This window comes from Copadichromis virginalis, linkage group LG4 (assembly GCF_057382275.1).
Source record: "Copadichromis virginalis isolate Kocher_CV1m ecotype Utaka linkage group LG4, C_Virginalis_male_GT1.1, whole genome shotgun sequence".
Taxonomy (NCBI): domain Eukaryota; kingdom Metazoa; phylum Chordata; class Actinopteri; order Cichliformes; family Cichlidae; genus Copadichromis; species Copadichromis virginalis.
Genome location: NC_140621.1, coordinates 34,547,229 through 34,569,505, shown reverse-complemented (window position 1 = coordinate 34,569,505; position 22,277 = coordinate 34,547,229). Strand labels below are relative to the sequence as shown.

General features: G+C 44.2%; 1 protein-coding gene across 2 annotated transcripts in view; it reads left to right on the top strand.

The window, feature by feature from the left end:
- The first annotated feature begins 917 nt into the window (after positions 1-917).
- gsg1l (gsg1-like) overlaps positions 918-22,277 on the top strand; it is a 38,136-nt gene continuing 16,776 nt past the window's right edge. Inside the window, exons 1-2 of one of the 2 annotated variants that reach the window (XM_085455062.1) lie at positions 919-1,484; positions 18,898-18,945. In XM_085455062.1, coding sequence (XP_085311188.1) covers positions 1,148-1,484; positions 18,898-18,945 — 385 coding nt within the window. In that variant the 5' untranslated portion in view covers positions 919-1,147. Of the gene's footprint in view, positions 1,485-18,897; positions 18,946-22,277 lie in introns of both variants that reach the window. The other variant, XM_085455063.1, reaches the window with a different exon arrangement.

The window sequence follows — 22,277 nt, the reverse complement described above, 5'->3', positions numbered from 1 at the left end:
ACCTTGCAGATGTTTTTATGGGGGCTCTTACACTCATCATTTATATGCAGGTAAAACTTAACTTGGCTTCATTTGATATGCAAAAGTTTTTATAATAAAAAATCAGCTCATCTTTGGGTTTTTTCCATTTATGATGGATTTTGTTTTGGATTGACCCAGTAGCACTGTGTTTACATACACTCACTGCCTGACTGGGTCATTGTGTTAGTGGCTGTCACAGTTGGGTTCTCACTTCTATAACGTTACAGTAATACTAACTGTGAGTTGGTTGTCGAGGTGTTCCTGCGGCTGAGGTGGGAATCGGTGCCCTTTTGCCAAAACTTTTTTTAACCTCAAACCAAAGGCGCTTGTTAGAGCTTAAACCAAATGTTTACGCAGTTTTTACCTTCTAGTGTCAACCAGGAAGGTCAAGTCAAAGCAAAATGAATGAATAAATAAAATAATTTAAATAAATAAACAAAACAGATTAGATTAAACTAGGAGAGTAAATTAACAAAATAAGCCAAAGGAAAAAATTCACAAAAGTGCGAAACACAGTGGTCCCAAACTGGAGCCTCACCTCTCCAAGCTCCTAATGCACGTTGTCATTAAAAGTTTATCAGTTTATTGAGTCTGTTGGGATCTGTGACCCTTTGTCTCTGAAATGAGACTAAAATTAGATTTTTGACTTTCGCAGGACACCTTGAAGGTGGAGAGGAGATGCAGGTAGCATCAAACAAAATGATATCGTATTACCTGCTGTCATATTTGAGCTGGGTTTCTTTGTGATGGATTCAACACCCCCATAAAGAGTCACAGATTTAATACCAAAAGATCCAAAATGACTGATTTCTAAAAGGGAAAACAGGAGTAGGTGTGGCTGAGGTGTGAGCTGTCTGGGTGACCGGTCACTGTGATGACGCACACGCAGGGAGGGAGAGCAGGAGAGAGAGAGGTGCTCCGCTCTCAGCATCACGTCTCCTCAGTGAGCCTCCTGCTCTGTGACGGAGGAGCAGCTCCCCGTCTCCTCTCCGACGCCGGAAGCTCTGATGGAAGATTTAAATTCTGGGTCCGGAGCTCCTCACTGAGGACACGCGCGTAATTCTCTGTGCGTCCTCGCAGCGCCATGCCGCTCTTCCTCGTCTGACCTCCTCGCTCTCCTTCTTGGATGAACTTTCTCGCTGCCTGCGGGGACGCGGCCGCTCGCTCCGAGATCATGAAGACGACGCGGAAATGCCGCGCGCTGCTGTCGGTGGGTCTGAACCTGGTGGCCCTGTTCTTCTCCACCACCGCCTTCATCACCACGTACTGGTGCGAGGGCACCCAGCGCGTCCCCAAGCCCAACTGCAGCAAGCAGCGGCACCACAACTGCATCGACTACGGCGTGAACGAGACGGACCAGAACAAAGTGCACTACAGCTGGGAGACCGGGGACGACCGCTTCCTCTTCCGCCGCTTCCATACGGGCATCTGGTACTCCTGCGAGGAGAACATCCACGAGTCAGGTGGGTCCATCAGTCCGAGAGGCTGGGGAGATTCTGGGGTCGCGTAAAGTTGTTAAGAGAAAATAAAACTAGAGCAGTGTCGGCTTTAAGATGAGTGTGAAGTATGTGGAATACTTTTCCCTCTTCACTTCAGTTTTTATTTATTTTATTTTTTAGCTCACCTGCAGTAACAGGTCAGACAATGTCCCCCTGAAATGAAAGCTAACACGCCAGCCACGTCATTTTTACGCACAACCAAAGGAAAATGTTTGTGCGTAAAACCTGTTTTCACTTCGAGTTTGAGCCGCACTGATGTTTGTTTAGTCTTTGGACAGAATTTTAAAATGATAGGATGTGGTGCGTTCAGAGGACACTGCTCTCACTCATTGCACGCTGATCGATGTGGACAATTTAAGTCAATGCGCTCTCATTTTTCAAGCAGAAATTGAGCTTCTAAATCTCCGTTTCCCTCAATAACAGGACAACAAATGAAACATTTTTAGATTTACATTGAAAATAAATATTTTTATGCTTTTTCTTCGGTCTGTGCTTCTTGTCATAAAGATAAAAGTTGACAGAATTCAGGGAATTTGTTAGTGCCAGAAAGGAGCACAAAATCTTCACTCCAAACCACGTCTGAAGTCAAGCAATCCTAGATGGAAATTCATCAGTTAGGACCAGAGAGTGTGGCTGCACTGAGACTTTAACCTTTCATGTGATGGTGGATGATGCTGGTGTGGGTCTGCTCTGTGCAAACATGATGTATTCACACTGTTTTGGATAAATGTGGAGAGCTGGGTGATGAATATGACTGAAGCTGGAACTCTGAAAAGAACGGCCCCGTTTACCTCCATACTCTTCTCTGCTCTGGTTAGTTCCTCAGAAAAGCAGAAAGATCTCAGCTTAAACACATTCAGCATACCTGCTGCTGAATTGAAAAGCATCATAAGGAGTGCAGTGAAGGAGATGTGAATGTTTTCTTGTGAGGTCTCTGGTGGGTTTTGTTGTGGGTGTTTGTATTTTGTATAAATTGTTATAAATCTTGAATTTTCTGTTGTAATTGGTGCATTTTTAGCATGTTTGCATCATGGCTGCTGTCTTGGCTGGGTTTCTTTGTGAACCTCCTGGTTAAATAAAGGTAAAAATAAATAAATAAATAACACATGAGGCTCTCTGCTCACATTTTCTCTTCCTGCTGATGAGACGTTTAATGGAAAACTCAAAAATTAAAAGTTCAGGTCTTCAAATCACTTATTTTCCCTCAGTCCACAGTGAGGAGGCGCTCAGGTGATGTGCTGGACGCCCTCACATAGAAGCTCATACCAGTGGGACTTTTTGCTGTAACCGTGTTATCCAAACGGTGTGTTGAGGAGGTGCTGCCCTCTCCAATCTCCTGGATTTCCTCTCCTGTGTTTTTGGATTTATAGTTCCAGCAGTTTGTTTCCTGAACTTTGTTATCAGCTGCTGAAGCTGGCTTCCTGTTGAATGGTAAATGGCCTGTATTTGTATAGCGCTTTACTTGGTCCAGTTCTGGTTAGTTCTAAAGCTGCCAAACAAAGTGCTTCACAGGGGAAACAAACTTCATAACAAGCAGGTTTTAATAACTCAAAGTTAACTTCTGGTCTTTTGAATGAAAGATGGCAGAGGATGAAAAACAGAGATCACTGATCAGATTGTTTTTGTGAATGCTCTGATGGTGGACGGCTTTGAACTGTGGGGTGGTGTCACCTCCTTACCTTTCAATAAAGGATGGTCTAATGTATCCTCTGCCAAAAGAGGCAATAACTCTGAAGCATTGTTCTTAGTATTTATATAATCCGGTGAGACTTATTGTGGCTCCCTCACAGACATTTCCACATCTGTCAGGACTCTTATTAAGAAAACTGTTTCTACCTCAGCCAGTGTCCCTTTACTTTCTGACTTTCCTTCTCTGTTTCCATCTTTGTGATGAACTTCCTAAAACTGCTCCACGGTGCAGTTTTTGACCAAACAGGAGAAACCTCTGCTTGTCAGGGACTACTTTCAGCTGCGGATTGATCCCTATTACTTGGAGCTTTAGCTGTGAAGTCTACAGTGAGCTTTGCCTCTGTGGGTCCTGTAAGTGTTTCTGATATTTTGTCCCATGTGAGAAGCTGTAGACAAACAAACAAACAGGATCTGTTCTGTGCAGAGACGAGTGGGAGTGAAGAGGACAAAACAGTCTGTGTGTGGATCTGTGCGCTGTAACTCTGTGAGAGTAAATAAACATCCCAGGGACACAGAGGTAGGTGTGCGTGTGTGTGTGTGTGTGTGTGTGTGTCCGTGCGTGTGTGTGTGTGTGTGTGTGTCCGTGCGTGTGTGTGTGTGTGTGTGTGTGTGTGTGTGTGTGTGTGTGTGTGTCTAACTGATATTATGAGCTTTCCTTCTTCTCCACATTTAAAGTCCACACCATGCAGGAGCAGCAGCATCTGTGAAGTTAAAGTGTAAAAAAACAGCAGATTTTCTAAAATCCTGTAAAGAATCATTATTTGCATCAGTGGCACGCGCCATTGTTCAGAATGTGAATGCATTTTTAACCTTATTTCTCTGTGAGAATTTTCACATCAGCGGCAAATAGGAAATAAAATGCTCAGCCTGAGGCCTTAAGTCCTGACTGATGACCACCAGTAACCCACATGGGAGGGATCCTTTAATTCTGCAGAAGCAAAAACGAGAAACTCGTATTTAAGCTCTTGCTGTAGCGCCCACTTGTGTTTTTATTGTGGTCTTTTAGCTTTTATAGCGATAGGAAGGTGGAGGACAGGAAAGCTGAGACCAGGGGAGCATTTCTAAACATCACAGCACCTAAAAACTATTATTCATGTTTAATACATTAAACCATATTCATATATATTATGTAACTGAGACTTAAACGCTCATATCTCCTCAAGCATGACTTAAAATAAGTTATTTATGAGTTTATTTAGACACAAGCTTTTTTTTTAGTTAGTTTTAATTTTGAGCTCTTTCTTTGCATTATTTGATGTCAGAGGTCTCTCCTCTGTGACAGACTGGATATCTGGGGGCTGTGCTACAAACTTCAACATACCCAGGATAACTTTCTTATCTGGCTTCACTTATCCTAACATCTGCAGTCAGTTTGAGCTCCATCTAGTGGCTGTTTAGCGGCCTTGCACGGTGTGACCAGGAGTGTTGCAGATTCGGCCTCAGGAAGGTTGAATCTGTTGATCTGCTCTAAAGTTTCTGTTAATACATCGACTCAAACTGAGCTCTGACAGCTCAGATCTCAGTAAGTACAAAACTAAGAAAGTCTCCCGTCCAGCACATCAAGTATTGAACAAACACACATCCCGTCACGCCCCGAAGCTTAAGCTTGTTAAATTCCCCCCTCACATTCTGAAAGGATCGGTTTGTTCCAGCTCATTAAATCTACAGGATGTTTACACTGAGACCAACACTGGAACAGAAGCTGCTGATGGAGCAGCACAGGGTGTTTATATTTTTGCTCTCGGCCCTGCTCTCACCAACAGGAATGCATATTTTATTAGACTTAAACCCAAAGCTGCATTTTCATCAAAGATTTTATGCATTCATCTGTTTGTATTTTAGATCAATCCCAACATCCAGTCTAAATTATTTGTTGTCTTTGAAAACTTTGGGATTTGCACTAAGATTTCTCTTTGCTCTGCTTTGTTTTTCACTTTCTTTTTGCCTGATTAAATTTTGTTGCTATTGATACATGTGTATTTGCCAACTGCTCTGTTGCTGCTGGGTGAAACTGGTTGCAAAGAGTGTGGTGCACCAACCTCAGCAGGAGCTTGCAAGGAAACACTCCCCAGCGGACTCTCAATGAATAAGTTTCGAAAAACGAAGCTTTTATTTTGAAGGCGACAGTTTCCATTTCCAGCTTGCATCAGGTTTTTTTAGTCTCATTAACATTGTGCATGTAGTTGGTGTCACTGGAATCAGTTTGTAGTGTTTGGGTCTTGGGGTAAAGTCTGATTCCCACTTTGGTCTTGAAACTTACCTGAACTTGCTCACCTGTCTTCTCCGAGTCAATACTTCCCTGTTAAGGATTCTTTCAAGGAGTCTTACCTTCTTGCCTCACCTGCCTGCAGACCCTCCTTACAAACCTCAAACAGTTCCTGGAGAACAAACCAGCACCATTCTCTGAGATTACATTCACGATTCTTTTAAACTGTCTTCGAAGCAACTCTCTGTGAACCATCCAAACACCATCTGAACTGGGTCCTGCTTAAGTGTCCAGCTGCCTGGCCTGGCCTCCACGGCTTTCCAGGAAAGCTGGTGTCTTCCATGAAAACTGTGGGTAACCATGGCAACCTACAAGCAACCGAAACAATCGTGAGGACGTTTTTTTTGTCCAACACCGTGCACCGACCGGTCTGTAGGCTGGTGTGACTGAGGCGCTGGGCGCTAAAACTTCTTGGTTAGGTTGAGGAATGCCAGTTGAGGTGATTGGATTCAAACTGAGTTGAAGACCGCTGATAATTTGTATTTGCACTTTTTAAAAATGTTTACAGCGCCTGTCACTCTTACTAGTCCTGATGGCTGAACTGAACGTGTGCCGACTTTAATCAAACCATGTAAACAATCCACATTAATATGCAGATATTATACATGTGCTGCAGAGGCTGAATAATGATGAAAGCCACTCCAAACACCAGCTGTTTAATTATCAGCTGATAAAGATTCAACATCATACCCGCCTCCTCATTTAACCTGATGCGTAACAGACCAAAGAGAGTGTTACCTGAGATCAGGTACGCAAACACCTGTGACAGCGCGGAGCTTTGGGAAGAGCCGGAGAGTGAGTGAGTGAGTGAGTGAGTGTGTGTGTGTGTGTGTTCTTCTGTCCCAGTGATGATGAACTCTACAGAAAAGCCCAGCAGCAAAAATATGGTGGATTTCCTGCCAAGCCCAATGTTTTATTCAGCTGTTTCCTCAGTTCTGGAACAAATTCAGAATACTGGAGATGCTGGCTGTCTCGACTGTGATAAAACAAGTATACGTATAGTTTATTTGTCTGGATGACTTCTTTGGCGTGACGCAGCACTTGCTGATTTGCAGCTTGGCCTGGATGATAAAGTTGATGTTTGGACCAAAGGGTTGTGGATTTTTGCCTTTTTTCCTCACAGATTCGAGCTGCTGATTGGTGATGCATATAAAACTAATCTTGGCTCATTCTTTGGCTCTCCCTGTGTTGTTAATGATAAAGAGGACTTAAACCTGTTAATGTGTGGTAGTACTGGGGGGCTGTGGATCATAATTCCTAAACCTAACATGTTTTCCCACCATGAAGGCTGCTGCAGTGATTCCAGACAGTTTAATGAAAAGGCTGGGATGAAGCTTTGCTGTGTGGCTGAGATGTGCTGCAGAACCTTTAGACTAAGTGCAATAACATCAGTGTCACTGGGTCATTATAACAAGCCTGCTCCGGTCCCTGAGAGGGAAAAGATTGCTGTACTTTATCCAAGTGTTTCCTGTTGTCTGCACGTGTAGCGCATTAGCTGTTGCTAACATCAGGTTAATGCTAACCAAAGCAGGAGTAAAAATCATTTCTTCTGTGTGGGTTCAAGGTGCATTGTTTTGGTATGAGGTGTTTGCACTTCTACAATTTCAATTGCACTTTGTGTATGTTAACATGAGTCCAGTGGGAACCTCCAGGCGGATGAATGGGGTTAAATGTAGAACTGTCACACGAGACTGAGGTTAGAGTCTAGTATGAAGTCAAACATCAGTAATGGCTCATTGTTTTTAGTACATCACAGCCGTACGGGGGAAATGTTTTTATAATGCATCTATTTGGATTTTGTTAAGGCATAAATTTAGGAGCATGGCAGCTCTGGTTAGTGGGTGGCGACACAGGCGGCTGTAGCTGCTAGCTGTCTGCTCGGCTTCACCTCAGCTAACTGGAGTCCCTGAACTGGACCTCTGGACTGTGTTTGTGCTGTCGGAGCACCGTCCAAGAAAATTAAAAGAGGACAAAAACTGTCTTTAAAAACACAAATCATCTGTAAAGTAGGGGTGGGCGATATAAACGATATACGATAGAAACGATATAAATTTGGCCAACGACAGAGATTTTGACTATACCGCTCTATCGCGATAGCGCATGTTGATGATGTCATCAAGCTGCACCTGTTTTGGTCAAAAGCATCGCAGCGGCTACAACCATTATCATCTGCAAATTATGGCGGGCGACAGTCATAACAAAGAGATGAAGCACTTTTGAAATATGGGGAAAGCCAAAAACTGCGCTTCCTCCACTTCGGTAACATTGATTCATTAATGTGGAATTCTCTCGCAGCTGCTCTGTTCCCATGTTGTTGCAGTATATTAATAACTAACCTCGTATTGTGGATGAATGATCTCAGTTGTTCTCCTGACTGAAGTTTGGCCCGTGTATAGCATCCTGCTATGCGATTGCATTTGTCCCTGACCACCAGAATCCCTCATGTTAACTTTTATCGAGTGGAAAAAAAGTTGGCGTTCATCCTCCAGCTTCACTGTGCTAATGTTATGCTAACATAGCTGTGTCGCTAGCAATCACGTAGCACAACATTATATACCAGGTAGTCCAACTTCAGTAACCCTACAAACGCCACTGCTGTTTAGTTTTCTGTCTTCATTTATGTTGGAAGTGGCAGCAGAGCTGTACGTTTGAATTAGTTTCAAAAATCTCAGTCAGAACATGATATGAAATGTTTAGGTGGAAGCTAGCGAGCTAACTTCCTGCTAACTTCTAACTCCGTTAAATTTAATAAATTCTGTTTTCATGGATGCCTGGATGTTAAACTTAATTGTTACACCTGGTAAAGCGTTGCTGCTTTACCAGGTGGAATTTAGACCGTTTTTAACTCTTAGTGTTCGTTTGACTTTGGGACCTGAAGCAGACGGAGTTTTGGACCCAGATTACTCCGCGAAGCTCCTCACTACGGCAGCCGTAATGCTCTGACAATCCATCAAGCAGTGCAGCTTACCAAAGTTGTACTAAAACATTTTTTAACAGATTTCTGCAGCCAAAATCGGTTCGAGGTCAGTAAGCACAACCAGAATTCATACATAAGGCACACTCTCGATTTTTGAGAAAATTAAAGGATTTTAAGTCCTTATAGTGTGGAAAACACGCTATACAGAAGAAAAGAATATATCGCGATATATATCGTTACCGCACATGCTTCAAATTATATCGCAATATGAATTTTAGGCCATATCGCCCAGCCCTATCGATTATTTCCCGGTCTGCACACAGACTGTGTTCACTGTGCTGTTGATGGGATATAACTCACTATGAATTGCCTGTTAGTAACTGGTAATTTCTCCTTTCAGTGTGATTGGTCTGCGAGCTAAAGGCCTGTATCTTTATTACAGTGTGGTTCGCCCAACAGTGCTGGATAAAAAGGCATTCTGGCATCGCTGAGCGGAGAGTTATGATAATAAAATTTTACAGTGTGACTCCCTCTCTCAGCCATCGATTCCTTTTTCTTCTCTGACTTCGCTCTGCTTGTTTGTTTTTACAGAAATAATTATTAGCATCACCTTTGAGGATTACGAATGAGATCATCCTGGGGAGGTGATGGAGACACCGAGAGCATCACTAATTAACATTGATTAACCTCCAAAGATGTTAGGACTTAAAATTACATGTACGTTATACATAATTACTGTATGAATATGACACTGTCTGTCACAGATTTAAGCAGACTCTCGGTTACCTTTGTTTGCAGTAATATTCTCTATAATATTTTGACACCACTTTTATCAGTTTTGGGCTCTGTGTTGCTACTCGTGTTGTTCACTGAAAGCTCAAGAAGTCAACAGAGAAGCGCCAAAAGCTGCAGTACCTCTAGTGTCCAGCAGAGGTCAGTCCCCATAGACTCCCATGTTCAAATGTCCAACTTCACAGCAGAAATAAACACGTTTACAGCCTGATACAGAAACAGTTTTGGTCTCTACAGATAATTTCTCCATTTATAACAGCTGTACGAGGGTGAATTCCTCTGTATAAAGTTTGCATTATTATGGGCGTGGGCTTTTGGACTGACAGGTTAATGGTGACACAGGCAGCTGGAGCTGCTAGCTGTCTGATAGGCTTCACCTCAGCCAACTCAAGTGTTTGTTTTTGTTCTGTTGGAGCTTCCTGTTTGGGATTGAAGTTCTGCTTGCCTGTCTACAGCTTATGGATCCTGCTTTTAAGCTACTAGAGTCCACGATATAATATAATTCTACAAATGTATGTGAGTTATGCAACTTCCTGATGAAGCTGCACACAAAACACAAAAACAGCAGTATTTTATTTATTCATCGCAATGTCATGAATTTCTTAGAAGAAGTGTTTCAACATCTTTATCTGTTTTTTGCATTCAGCACACCTTGGACTTGAAAATAGGATCCACTTTTAAAATGATCACGCCGATCCTTATCTCTGATGATACTTTAACAGACATATGGGCCTTAAGTTCACCAGTACTGAATATGCTGTTGTGTGTTATTAGTATTACTTAGTAAAATAAAATTTTCTTTTAATATTTTCTTTTGTTCAAAAAAATATTTGTAATTGTTGTAAAGCGGACCCGCTGAGCTCAGTGTAGCTCTATTAGAAAGTGGGCCAATTCATCCTCTACCTGAAACAAGCCATTTCGGTGTGTTTGATGGCTGCACATACGCTGAGCCCATTATTGGAATACGTGGCCATCAGCCATTGGAGCTGGAGCTATATGTGACCTGTTGCACAGCTGGTCCGTATATTACAGCAGCTTATTATTAAAAATAGATTAATAATTGAATTAATGATTCAAGCTTTTCTGCTTGTGTGAAACTTATCCAAGCACTTCACAGTAATTATTTATCAGTCTGCTTTCCTATGAAAGGTCCGTACTTTGGAGCCACTGTGAAAAATGACACATGGAGGGAAATAAATGATTCAGTGGGATTTTTTCCTTTAAAAACAGCCATCGTCTCAGAGCTTTGGACTGCTTCAGAAGGGGCCAATCTCAGAGTTACTGAAGCCCGCTCGGGCTGATCGATGCGTACGACTTTACTGCTTCTCTTCATCAGTCTCACTGTGCTGCTCCTCACTGTCCCTGTTCTCTCCTCAAACACCCTGCTGGGAGACTCATGTTGGAGTCTCGCCGTCAATCCAGACTTCACTGAACTTTTAAACCTTCTTTGACTATGATTTGATATCGCATCTGAATCCAGACATGCTGTATTCCACCCAGGCAATAAGAGGTTAAGTGAAAGCATGCAGCCATGGCGTCATGAAAGCTTCAGCGAGGCTTATTCACTTCATTACATCACTTCAATCTGGCACGACTGGCAAACAGACTCCTAAGGAGCTCATCTCGCAGTGACAGCAGTAATGAGAACAGAGTCGGTCGCTCCAAAAAGAGGCTTTAATTTGCAAAAAAGTTAAATTTACATCGACGTGACCTTTCTGTGAAATCCTCACTGTCACTGTTTGAGCCTTTTAACAGCCTGTTTCATGTCTTTTCTCTTTTTATTATATTGTAGAAGGAAGAACCTGTTTCACCCCAAGACCAGAGTGCGTAATACTCAGAGAAACTGCAAACAAACCCAAGAGCTCCATCAAAGACTCTTCAGGCTAGGTTAATGGTTCAGGACAGCACAGTTAGAAAAAGACTGAACCCACATAGCAAAATTGGTATGGCCCGGATCTGGCCCACATAATGTGCTTACACATGGTCCACATACCGCAAAGAATGACGGCCCATGTGTGGCCCAGATCAGGTTTGCCAGATCTGGGCCACACGTGGGTCAGCACAAGGCCAGTTGAAGACACACTGGTGGTCCTGTGCTGGCCCATGTGTGGACTACCTCTGGCAAACCTGATCTGGGCCACCAAAGGGCCGTCATTCTTTGCAGTATGTGGACCATGTGTAAGTTGTGTGCTGGCCCAGAACAGTTTCAGCTCTGGCCCCAGATGTCAGCCTAATGTGTATCTTAATCAAGCCATGTAATAACAACATGTGCCAGAACATGCAAAACAGTGCAAAAGTAACATGATGAGACTCTGTTCAGACTGACTTTTATATAGCGCTTTTCTAGTCTCCCGGATTACTCAAAGTACTCTATACAACATACCACATTCACACACTTTCCCTACACGGAGTGCTTCCTAACTACATTCATACACATTCACACTCTTAACATGCAGACTGGAGGAGCCAGTGATCGAACCACTAACCTTCCGATCAGTAGGTGACCTGCTTTACCTCCTGAGCTACCGCCACCCACTGGCAAAGATGAGTAAACCGTCACTAGGTTTTGGATAAAGTGTACACAAACCTGTCAAACCTGCATTTGAAACGTTGGCTACCATAGCAGTATAGTATTGCAACATGGCATTTGGGTCTTTTAACAAAAATAGGAACATAAACAATGGCATCATTGCGGTTAGAAGTGCCAGCTTGATGCCGGATCTGGGGAAGACCTGTTTTCTATGGGCCTGGGCCACATACACTAAACCACAATCGGGCCAGATATGGCATGCCATCACATAAGCAGTGGCATCATTGCCAGACCTGGCCCATATCTGGTCGACATACACTCTGCCATGACAGTGGTCAATCAGAAGTGCCAGCTTGATGCCAGGCCTGGCCCATATCTGGATGACATATGTCTTTACATGCCAGAATTCAGCCAGCAGTGCCGGCTTGATTCCAGATCCGGGCTAGACCTGCTTGCTATGTGGGAACAAGTATGGCTGTGTGGAAGGGATGCAGGAGAAAACCTCTTCTCTCTATAAACAGCATGGCAGCATCTGAACTACCAACAAGACATCAGGACCAATGAAGTTCAAACCCAGCCTTCACCACAGCGGTGGACCGATCATGATTTGGGCACCTTGCAGTCACTGAGTGTACTGTGACCTCACCAAAGTGTTCTAGAGCCAAATGTGAGGCTGTGTCCCACAGCTAAAGCAAACTGGGTCATCAACAGGACGACGATCCCGAGCACAGCAGCACATTTCCAACTTAAAAAAAGGAGGAGCTGCAGTGATCCAGACCTCAGCCTGACTGAGATCTTTTCAGTCTTTTCTGTGCATAAATGAATGTTGCAAACCTCAATGATCTGATCGACGCTATAAAGAAGAGTGGGCCAAAACTCCTCCACAGTGATGTGACAGACTGATGAAGTCACACAGGAAACCATCACTGCTGAAGGAGGTTGCATTTGAAAATGATTAGGCACATTATCAAAGATGCACAGCAGAGGTTTGTGCAGACATATTTACTCATTATTGTAGTGACGATGAAGGTAAAAGTACCGTTCTTCCTTCCCGGACCCATAACGTGAATCAGACTATTAGTTGTGCTCTGGTGGGCGGAGCTGGAGATGCTGATTGTGTTGTTGCCGTGGATGGAGCCTTCAGTGAAGCTGTGTGACTGTGACGTAGAAGTATAACCTGTAGAACAAAAAAGTCTTTAAAATGTTGCTTTGAGGCAAATCCACCAAACCTTTGGAGCTGATGTGACTGATGATGTTTTCATATCTGTGAGCACAAAAGTTATTCAGTTACAAGCGAGATGGCTCAGGATGGCTGCTGAGGACTCTGGCATGGAGCAATGTGTGAAATACTGATGTTCTGTCAGATGCTGCAGGCGTCTCACCATTGCAGACAAAGTGTCCTGACTCTTGGGTTTATTTGTGTAACCTTGTGTTTTCCTTTTGCTCCTGATTTCGGTGCTCACAGTTAGTTAATTAGGTTTAGGTAGAAGTTGTAGTTTCAGTTCAAAGCACCGTCCTTCACAACATTAAGCTTGCACACTGCCACTCACCAGTCAACACAGACAGCCAGTCAGTCACACCCTATGGGTACTTTAGAGTCACCAGTTAACCTAAACCCACTAAATGTATGTCTTTGGACTGGGAGGACGTCGGAGTACCCGCAGAGCAAACACTGGAAAAAGTGAACACAGCCACATGGTTGATGTTCTTGCTGTGAGGCAACGGAGTTAACCACCATGCTGCAACTCCTCGGGCTTCCACTGGTCCGTTGCCTCGCTCTGTGGGCCCAGTAAACACTTTCCTGATGGGTTTATGGTCTCAGTCGCTGGTTTGAAGTCTTGTTGAATAAAACGTGGTGTTAATTTAGAAATTTATGATCCAATTAGAGATAGAGGAGGACGTGCTTTAACGCAAGTCATAATTGTGTGACTGTGCAGCGTTCCTCAGTTTCTCAATCACGTCCATCGATCACTCTGCACGTCCAGTTTTGAACTGCGGTGTTGGATCAGCACAAATGAGACTGGAGCCTTTATGTTCTTCAAGTTCATTCTCAATCTGACGTTTTATACGGTCTGTTTTAAATGTAGAAGTAATGGCACATTAGGTGTTGTTTCACAAAAGCATTCATACTCATTACAGCTGCAATTAACCCCCAAATGACATCGGATCATTGATTAAACAGTCTGCAGAGCTGCAGGAAGGGAGAATAATGAAAGAGTGGTGCAAAAGTGAGAGCCGGGACTGTGAACCAAAATTACAAGAGAAGACACCTGAAGCTTCTTTAAATGGATCTGTTTCATTACAGCCTGATAGACTGCGAGCGTGATTTTCTCTCTTTTTTTTTTTTGATAATTGACATTTTAGAGCAGCGCGGGCTTCTGTGTGCAGCAGGAAGGCGTAGGAATACTGATTGTGCTGTTAGTCCTGTCATCAGGTCACAGACGAGCCCGCTCACTCTTTAATTACATTTTAGATTCATGTCCTAATCAGACGCTGAGACGCTCACCTTTTGGCTGCATCACAGCTTCACTTCAGTTCACCAAGGTGTGAGCAAATTCACATTTAACCTTGAAAAGATGAAATATGACCATCCTCTTCAGATTCTGTCAAACAGGCGCTTAGAGGAAACAATCAAAGAGCTGATTTTAGCTACAGTCATACATTTATTCTTATTTCAGTTTAGTTCCCAACAGGAAGCCAGGGGAGAACAGAGGAAGGAAGGATACAAGCACCAGGTGGAGAACAGGTAACAGGAAGGAGTGGGTTAAGGGTCATTCGGCTCATTTCCAGCAGCGTTTTCACTCTGTTATAGGAGAAGTGGAAATGGCCCATCAGTCATGAGATGGGCTTGACAGGGTTAAGTGTTTCATGGTTAAGAGGTGACCCAGTTGCCAAAGAACACCTGAAATTTGGTCCATGTGAGCTGAAGCTATGGATAAATTTAGTCAGCCAGACCGACCCTGAATCATAGCTGTCAGCCAAGTCTGAATGCAGCCCACATTTAGGCCAAACACCGATTGCTCTCTAGGTTAGAATAACTGCCCATAGGTGATGCAACAGTAGATTAACAGGAATCATGTGAGCTGAAACTGTAGAATAAAAGTACCAATTAGACATAAAAGCTATTCTTCTGAATGCACTGTTGAGCTAACGGGACTTCCAGAATCTCAGAGAGTTTCTGCAGGACTGACGTTGAGTTTCTGTTCTTTTTCTTTCACCACAGGAAACCTAAATCGTCCTCAGCATCAGTGTGATCAGAGTGTGTCTTCATCTGCTGTTCAGCGAGTATGGCTCTGTGCGTGTGTGGGCGTCGGTGTTTGGGCTGGTTATAGATGGGCCCGCCTGCTGCCCGTGACACTGCACGGGCTGAATTATAGCTCGTGTTGTGGCTGCTGATCTGTGACCTGCAGGGTCCCGTGAGCTCTGATGAACTCACCGAGGCCCGAGTGTGCCAGGAAGAAATATAATGAAGCCAAGAGGACACTCGAAACTGAAACTAGAACAATCTGAGAAAGAGTCACACTTTTTCTTTTTTTACACATTCAGTATCGCTCCACATCACAAAGTTATGAAGGTTAGCAACCACGAGCAAGAGAAGTTTAATCACATGACAAACTTGTAATTGACAATTAGTCAGCCAATGACCGTTCCCACTTCTTTCTGACTCTCAATAATCCCAGAACATCCCATGGAGCCCAACCTGTCCAAAATCCTCACTCTGATCTAAATACAGTGGGGCAAAAAAGTATTTAGTCAGCCACCGATTGTGCAAGTTCCCCCACTTAAAATGATGACAGAGGTCAGTAATTTGCACCAGAGGTACACTTCAACTGTGAGAGACAGAATGTGAAAAAAAAATCCATGAATTCACATGGTAGGATTTGTAAAGAATTTATTCGTAAATTAGGGTGGAAAATAAGTATTTGGTCACCTCAAACAAGGAAAATCTCTGGCTCTCACAGACCTGTAACGTCTTCTGTAAGAAGCTTTTCTGTCCCCCACTCGTTACCTGTATGAATGGCACCTGTTTGAACTCATCATCTGTATAAAAGACACCTGTCCACAGCCTCAAACAGTCAGACTCCAAACTCCGCCATGGCCAAGACCAAAGAGCTTTCGAAGGACACCAGGAAAAGTATTGTAGACCTGCACCAGACTGGGAAGAGTGAATCTACAATAGGCAAGCAGCTTGGTGTGAAAAAATCAACTGTGGGAGCAATCATCAGAAAATGGAAGACATACAAGACCACTGATAATCTCCCTCGATCTGGGGCTCCACGCAAGATCTCATCCCGTGGGGTCAAAATGATCATGAGAACGGTGAGCAAAGATCCCAGAACCACACGGGGGGACCTGGTGAATGACCTGCAGAGAGCTGGGACCAAAGTAACAAAGGTCACCATCAGTAACACACTACAACGGCAGGGAATCAAATCCCGCAGTGCCAGACGTGTTCTGCTGCTGAAGCCAGTGCATGTCCAGGCCCGTCTGAAGTTTGCCAGAGAGCACATGGATGATACAGCAGAGGATTGGGAGAATGTCATGTGGTCAGATGAAACCAAAGTAGAACTTTTTGGTATAAACTCAACTCGTCGTGTTTGGAGGAAGAAGAATACTGAGTTGCATCCCAAGAACACCATACCTACTGTGAAGCATGGGGGTGGAAACATCATGCTATGGGGCTGTTTTTCTGCCAAGGGGACAGGACGACTGATCCGTGTTAAGGACAGAATGAATGGGGCCATGTATCGTGAGATTTTGAGCCAAAACCTCCTTCCATCAGTGAGAACTTTGAAGATGAAACGAGGCTGGGTCTTCCAACATGACAATGATCCAAAACACACCGCCCGGGCAACAAAGGAGTGGCTCCGTAAGAAGCATTTGAAAGTCCTGGAGTGGCCTAGCCAGTCTCCAGACCTCAACCCCATAGAAAATCTGTGGCGGGAGTTGAAAGTCCGTGTTGCTCGGCGACAGCCCCAAAACATCACTGCTCTCGAGAAGATCTGCATGGAGGAATGGGCCAAAATACCAGCTACTGTGTGTGCAAACCTGGTAAAGACCTATAGTAAACGTTTGACCTCTGTTATTGCCAACAAAGGTTATGTTACAAAGTATTGAGTTGTATTTTTGTTATTGACCAAATACTTATTTTCCACCCTGATTTACGAATAAATTCTTTACAAATCCTACCATGTGGATTCATGGATTTTTTTTTCACATTCTGTCTCTCACAGTTGAAGTGTACCTCTGGTGCAAATTACTGACCTCTGTCATCATTTTAGGTGGGGGAACTTGCACAATCGGTGGCTGACTAAATACTTTTTTGCCCCACTGTACAAGAGAAAGCGAAGCACTTCCTTAAAAACTGTACTCAAAAACACATAAACTAAAAATGCTGTTGGATATAAATTGCTAATGCTACCCAGTCATATGCAAAGTGTTAAGGCTAATATGTGACCCACCTGCCACTGAGACAAACCTTAATACAAGAGCAGTAAATCTAGGTCAGAGCAATGAGTAATATCACAAACTAACCACCTGCTGTTACCAGTTTTAAGTCATGATAAGAGGCAACGAGTCTTTTACAGCTGTGGAGGAATTTTGGCCCATTCAGCTTTGCAGAATTGTTATAGTTCAGCCACACATGAGCCGCCTTCAAAGGTCATGTCACAGCATCTCAATCGGATTCGGGTCAGGACTTTGAGTGGCTTAAGAAAAGCAAAATGAAGACTCTGGATCGGCCTAGTCAGAGGTGGACTTGCTGGTGTATTATGGTTTGGTGTAATGGGACACACACCTTCCAAAAACTTCAGCTTTTGTCTCGTCAGTCTACAGAATATTTTCCCAAAAGTTTTGGGGATCATCCAGATATTTTTCTTTATGTTCCTTTTGCTCAGCATTGGTTTTCTGCCATGCAGGCCATTTTTGCCAGGTCTCTTTCTTACGGTGGAGTCATGAACTCTGGCCTGCAGTTCTTTTGTCACCTCTTGGATGAGTCGTCGCTGCGCTCTTAGGGTAATTCTCTTCAGCTGGCCAATCCTGGGAAGGTTCACCACTGTTCCATGTTCTTGCCATTTGTGGAAATTGGCTCTCACTGCGGTTTGCTGGAGTCCCTCTGCTTTAGAAATGGCTTTATAACCTTTTCCAGTCTGAGAAATCTCAGTTACTTTGTTTCTCATTTGTACCTGAATTTCCTTGGATCCCGGCGTGATGTCTGGCTTTTGAGGATCTTTTGGTCTGCTCCACCTCGTCAGGCAGGTCCTATTTAAGTGATTTCTTGATTGTGAACAGGTATGACAGTGATCAGGCCTGGGTGTGGCTAGAAACTGAATTCAGCTTTCCAAAGATGTGATACATCACAGCTAATTTATGTAATGATGGGTCGGTGACAATCGGTTTTTCACACAGGGACACGTAGGTTTGGATTATTTTCCTTTTAATAACAAACACCATAATTTAGAAACTGCATTTTGTGTTTACATTTGTTATCTTTGTCTAATATTTGAATTTGTTTGATGATCTGAAACTGTGACAAACATACATTCGAAAAACCCCATGACATAACACAACAATGGAGGACATCTAGGCGATGTTTTGTCAGACTGCCGGAGAGATCGGGTGTCTTGGCGACACCTTGGTGTCCCCTTAGAAATGGTGGAGGAGGTGACTGTGGAGATGGGTGGATGTCTCTGCCCTCGTGACCATGACTCAGATTTTTGTCAGAGAATGGATCAACAGATCGTTCTAATCATTTAACTGAGTTCTCTGCTTTGGGATTTTCATCCTGACTCCAGCTCTGTGCTGTAAACATCTTTTGTTTAATGCGATGGAACAAAAGCAAATGAATGTGACTAATACAGCTTTTAAAACAACTTAATAATGCCTGGCAGTGCGCAGCAGTGTGCAGAGGATCATCTTGAGTCACTGTGTCTTTATTTGTGAGCCTGACGTGGTTTCAGTTCGTATCAGTCCGCCACACTAACGTTCATTTTATCCTTTTCTCTCCCCCCTATGCATTCATTTCCATCCTTGTCTCCTGCCCACTAATCGCCTCATCCTCTGCACCTGCTCCCCCCCCCCCCCCGTATTCCCAACTCGATTCACCTTGTTTCCTCCACCTCTTCTTCCCTCTTTACATCTACACCTCCCTCTCTCCTTCCTCTCCCTTTCTCTCTCCTCTCAGGTGAGAAGTGTCGGAGCTTCATTGATTTGGCCCCGGCATCGGAGAGAGGTGAGTGATGATGGTCATTAGGCAGCTTCGCCACTCCCTGCCGCTCCCCACCTGTTCACTGGGCCAAGGGAAAAAAACCAAACACACACACACACACACACACACACACACACACACACACACACACACACACACTCACTTTTGTTTTTGGACTCTTTCACTGTTTCAGAGGGTTTTCACCTGTGGTGCACTAAGAAAAATGTGAATTCTGGGCTCTCAGAGTTTTTTATTACCTCTCACCTCCTGGACGACTGTAGTGCTGTGCCCTTGTGTGTTATGAGTTCACATCTAAAATGACAATAACAAGCGTGTTTGTGTGGGACACGTCACCAACGCTGCATGGTCATTTTGACATATCAAACTTGAAATAAACTCACAGTGGAGGTTACAGGTTTGGTGTTTACCTTGTGATTTTAATCTGAAGGAGACTTTTCCAACTCTTTCTGGAGATAAAAGCTGAAGTTTCTTTCTTCTTCCTGCATATACTCTTTATTCCCTTTTTATATCACTGAAACTGTTAAACTTCTTTTAACTACTAAGTAGTAAGTAAGTAAAATTTATTTAGTAGTTAGTTAGTATTTATTTATTGTCATTGTCAAGAACAATGAAATTGCGTTTGGGGCTTCAATACAACCCCAAAAAAAAAAAAAAAAAAAAAAAAAAAAAAGAAGAAAATAATAAATACCCCTTAAAACCCAAGTGTACATATTTAACCCAGTGTGACTCCAATGCAATAAGACAATCCTTAACAATAACATGAGAACATGACAAGTAGTGTTCGTAGAAATTCAGACAAAGACCTGAGAAACATGACAAAGTACAACAATGCAACCCATTCAATATTATTGTACTGTGAGATATGATATCAGATATGATAGTTATCTATTTAAGAAAGGGGGGGCAGGAGGGGGAAGAGAATAAAGATATGATGCACCAATGCAGACCAGTTCATTGCTATTAAGAAGTTGGATATGGTTATTGTCCGTGAGAGGGGGGCAGAGAGTTCAGGAGCCTCACAGCCTGTGGATACAGGCTGTTGGCCAGTCTGGATGTTCTGGCCTGTATAGACCTGTACCTTCTCCCTGAGGGCAGCAGATGGAAAAGGTGGCGCGCAGGGTGATGTTGGTCCCGCAGGATACTGTGCACCCTCCTCAGACAGCGAGTGGGGAAGATATTACTGATCTCTGGCAGACTTGTTCCAATAATTCTGCCAGCTTCTTTCACCACCCGCTGGAGTGCTTGCTGGTCGGCCTTGGTGCAGCTGGGGAACCACACTAGAAATCCATACGTCAGAACGCTGCTGATGGCACAGTTGTAGAAGTTCAACATCAGAGATCTGGGAATGTGTGCGCTCCGCAGTCTCCTCAGGTAGTAGAGGCGCTGTTGGGCCTTCCGTGCAACTGAGGTGATATGGTTGCCCCAGGACAGGTCCTCGGTCACAGTTACCCCCAAGAATTTAAAACTGCTCACCCTCTCCACCGCCTCACTGCCAATGAAGAGAGGCAGATGGTTATTATGACCCTTCTTCCGGAAATCTACAATGATCTCCTTGGTCTTTTTGGTGTTTAAGACCAAGTTATTGTCGTGGCACCATGACTCTAGTTGTTGCACCTCTGTCCTATAGTTTGTCTCATCATTGTTGGATATAAGTCCGAGCACTGTAGTGTCATCGGCAAACTTAACAATGAGATTGGACGCGCAGGAGGAAATACAGTCATGGGTGAAGAGAGTGTATAGCAGAGGGCTCAGGACACACCCCTGAGGGGCACCGGTGTTGACCACAAGGGTGGAAGAGGTGTTCTTACCCACTCTGACACTCTGTCTACGGTTAGTGAGGAAGTCCACAGTCCAGTTGCACAGAGAGGAGTTAAGTCCCAGTTGGTGGAGTTTGGGACGGAGTTTGTATGGCCGGATGGTATTAAAAGCCGAGCTGTAGTCTACAAAGAGGAGCCGTGCATAGGTGTTCCTGTGTTCCAAGTGCTTCAGTAATGTGTGCAGCACTGTGGCGATCGCATCCTCGGTTGACCGGTTCTCCCTGTATGCAAACTGGTGCGAGTCCAGGGATGGTGGAAAAGCAGCTCTGATGTGTTTAATGACCAGTCTCTCCAGGCATTTGGCGGGAATGGGGGTGAGTGCCACAGGTCTGAAATCGTTCAGACATGTGACATTTGACTGTTTTGGGATGGGAACGATGGTTGCTGCTTTGAAACAGGATGGTACCAGTGAACAGGACAACGAGGTGTTATATATAGAGGTGAAGACGTCCGCCAGGTCCGCAGCACAGTCTTTTAGCACCCGGCCCAGCACTCCATCCGGCCCGGCCGCCTTCCTGGTGTTAATGCTCCGGAACACACGCCTCAGCTCATGAGTGCTCAGGACTGGAGCAGGATCGGTTGAGGGGAGAGGGGACAGGACAGGGTCGGTGTTCTCCCTATCAAAACGGGCATAAAAGAGATTTAGATCCTCAGCCAGAGTAGAACTGTCGGCTGAGGGTGATGGTGTTCTCCTTTTGTAGTCCGTGATAGCCCTGATGCCCTCCCAGACCTGCCTTGGGTTTGTGTTGTTCTCAAACCTGGCCTCGATACGCCTCCTGTGCTGCTGCTTGGCAGTCTTGATGCCTCTTCTCAGGTTGGCCCTGGCAGCACTGTATGCCTCCTGGTCCCCGGATTTGAAAGCGTTGTTCCTTGTTCGAATAAGTTGTTGAACTCCGTGTGTCATCCAGGGTGGATTATTAGGGAACACACGGAATCGTTTCCAAGTTGTTACATTGTCCACACAGAAACAGATGTAGTCCAAGACAGTGGAGGTGTAACTATCCAATGCGACACGATTGTCAGTGTCCTGCACCTTGAATACATCCCAGTCTGTGCAGTGGAAACAGTCCTGAAGCATCGGAATAGCATCCTGCGGCCATGTTCTCACGGTTTTGGTTGTAATCCCAGTGCTCTTGATCTTTTGTGTGTATATTGGGTGTAGCAGAAGGGAGAGATGGTCTGACAGACCCAGGTGGGGATAAGCCTGGGCTCTGTACGCATTCGCCATGTTGGTGTACACCTGGTCCAACGTTCTATCTCCTCTGGTAGCACACTTCACATTACGGTGGAAATTGTGAAGTACAGATTTCAGGTCCGCGTGGTTAAAATCCCCAGCCGCAATAAAGACACTGTCCGGGTGTGCTACCAGGCTGTTATTGATGCTGCTGCTCAATTGTGCTAACGCTAGCTTAGCATTAGCATCTGGTGGAATGTAAACAGCGCAGATGTAAACGGCAGAAAATTCCAGAGGGAGATAGAATGGACGGCACTTTAACACCAACAGTTCTACCTCTGTAC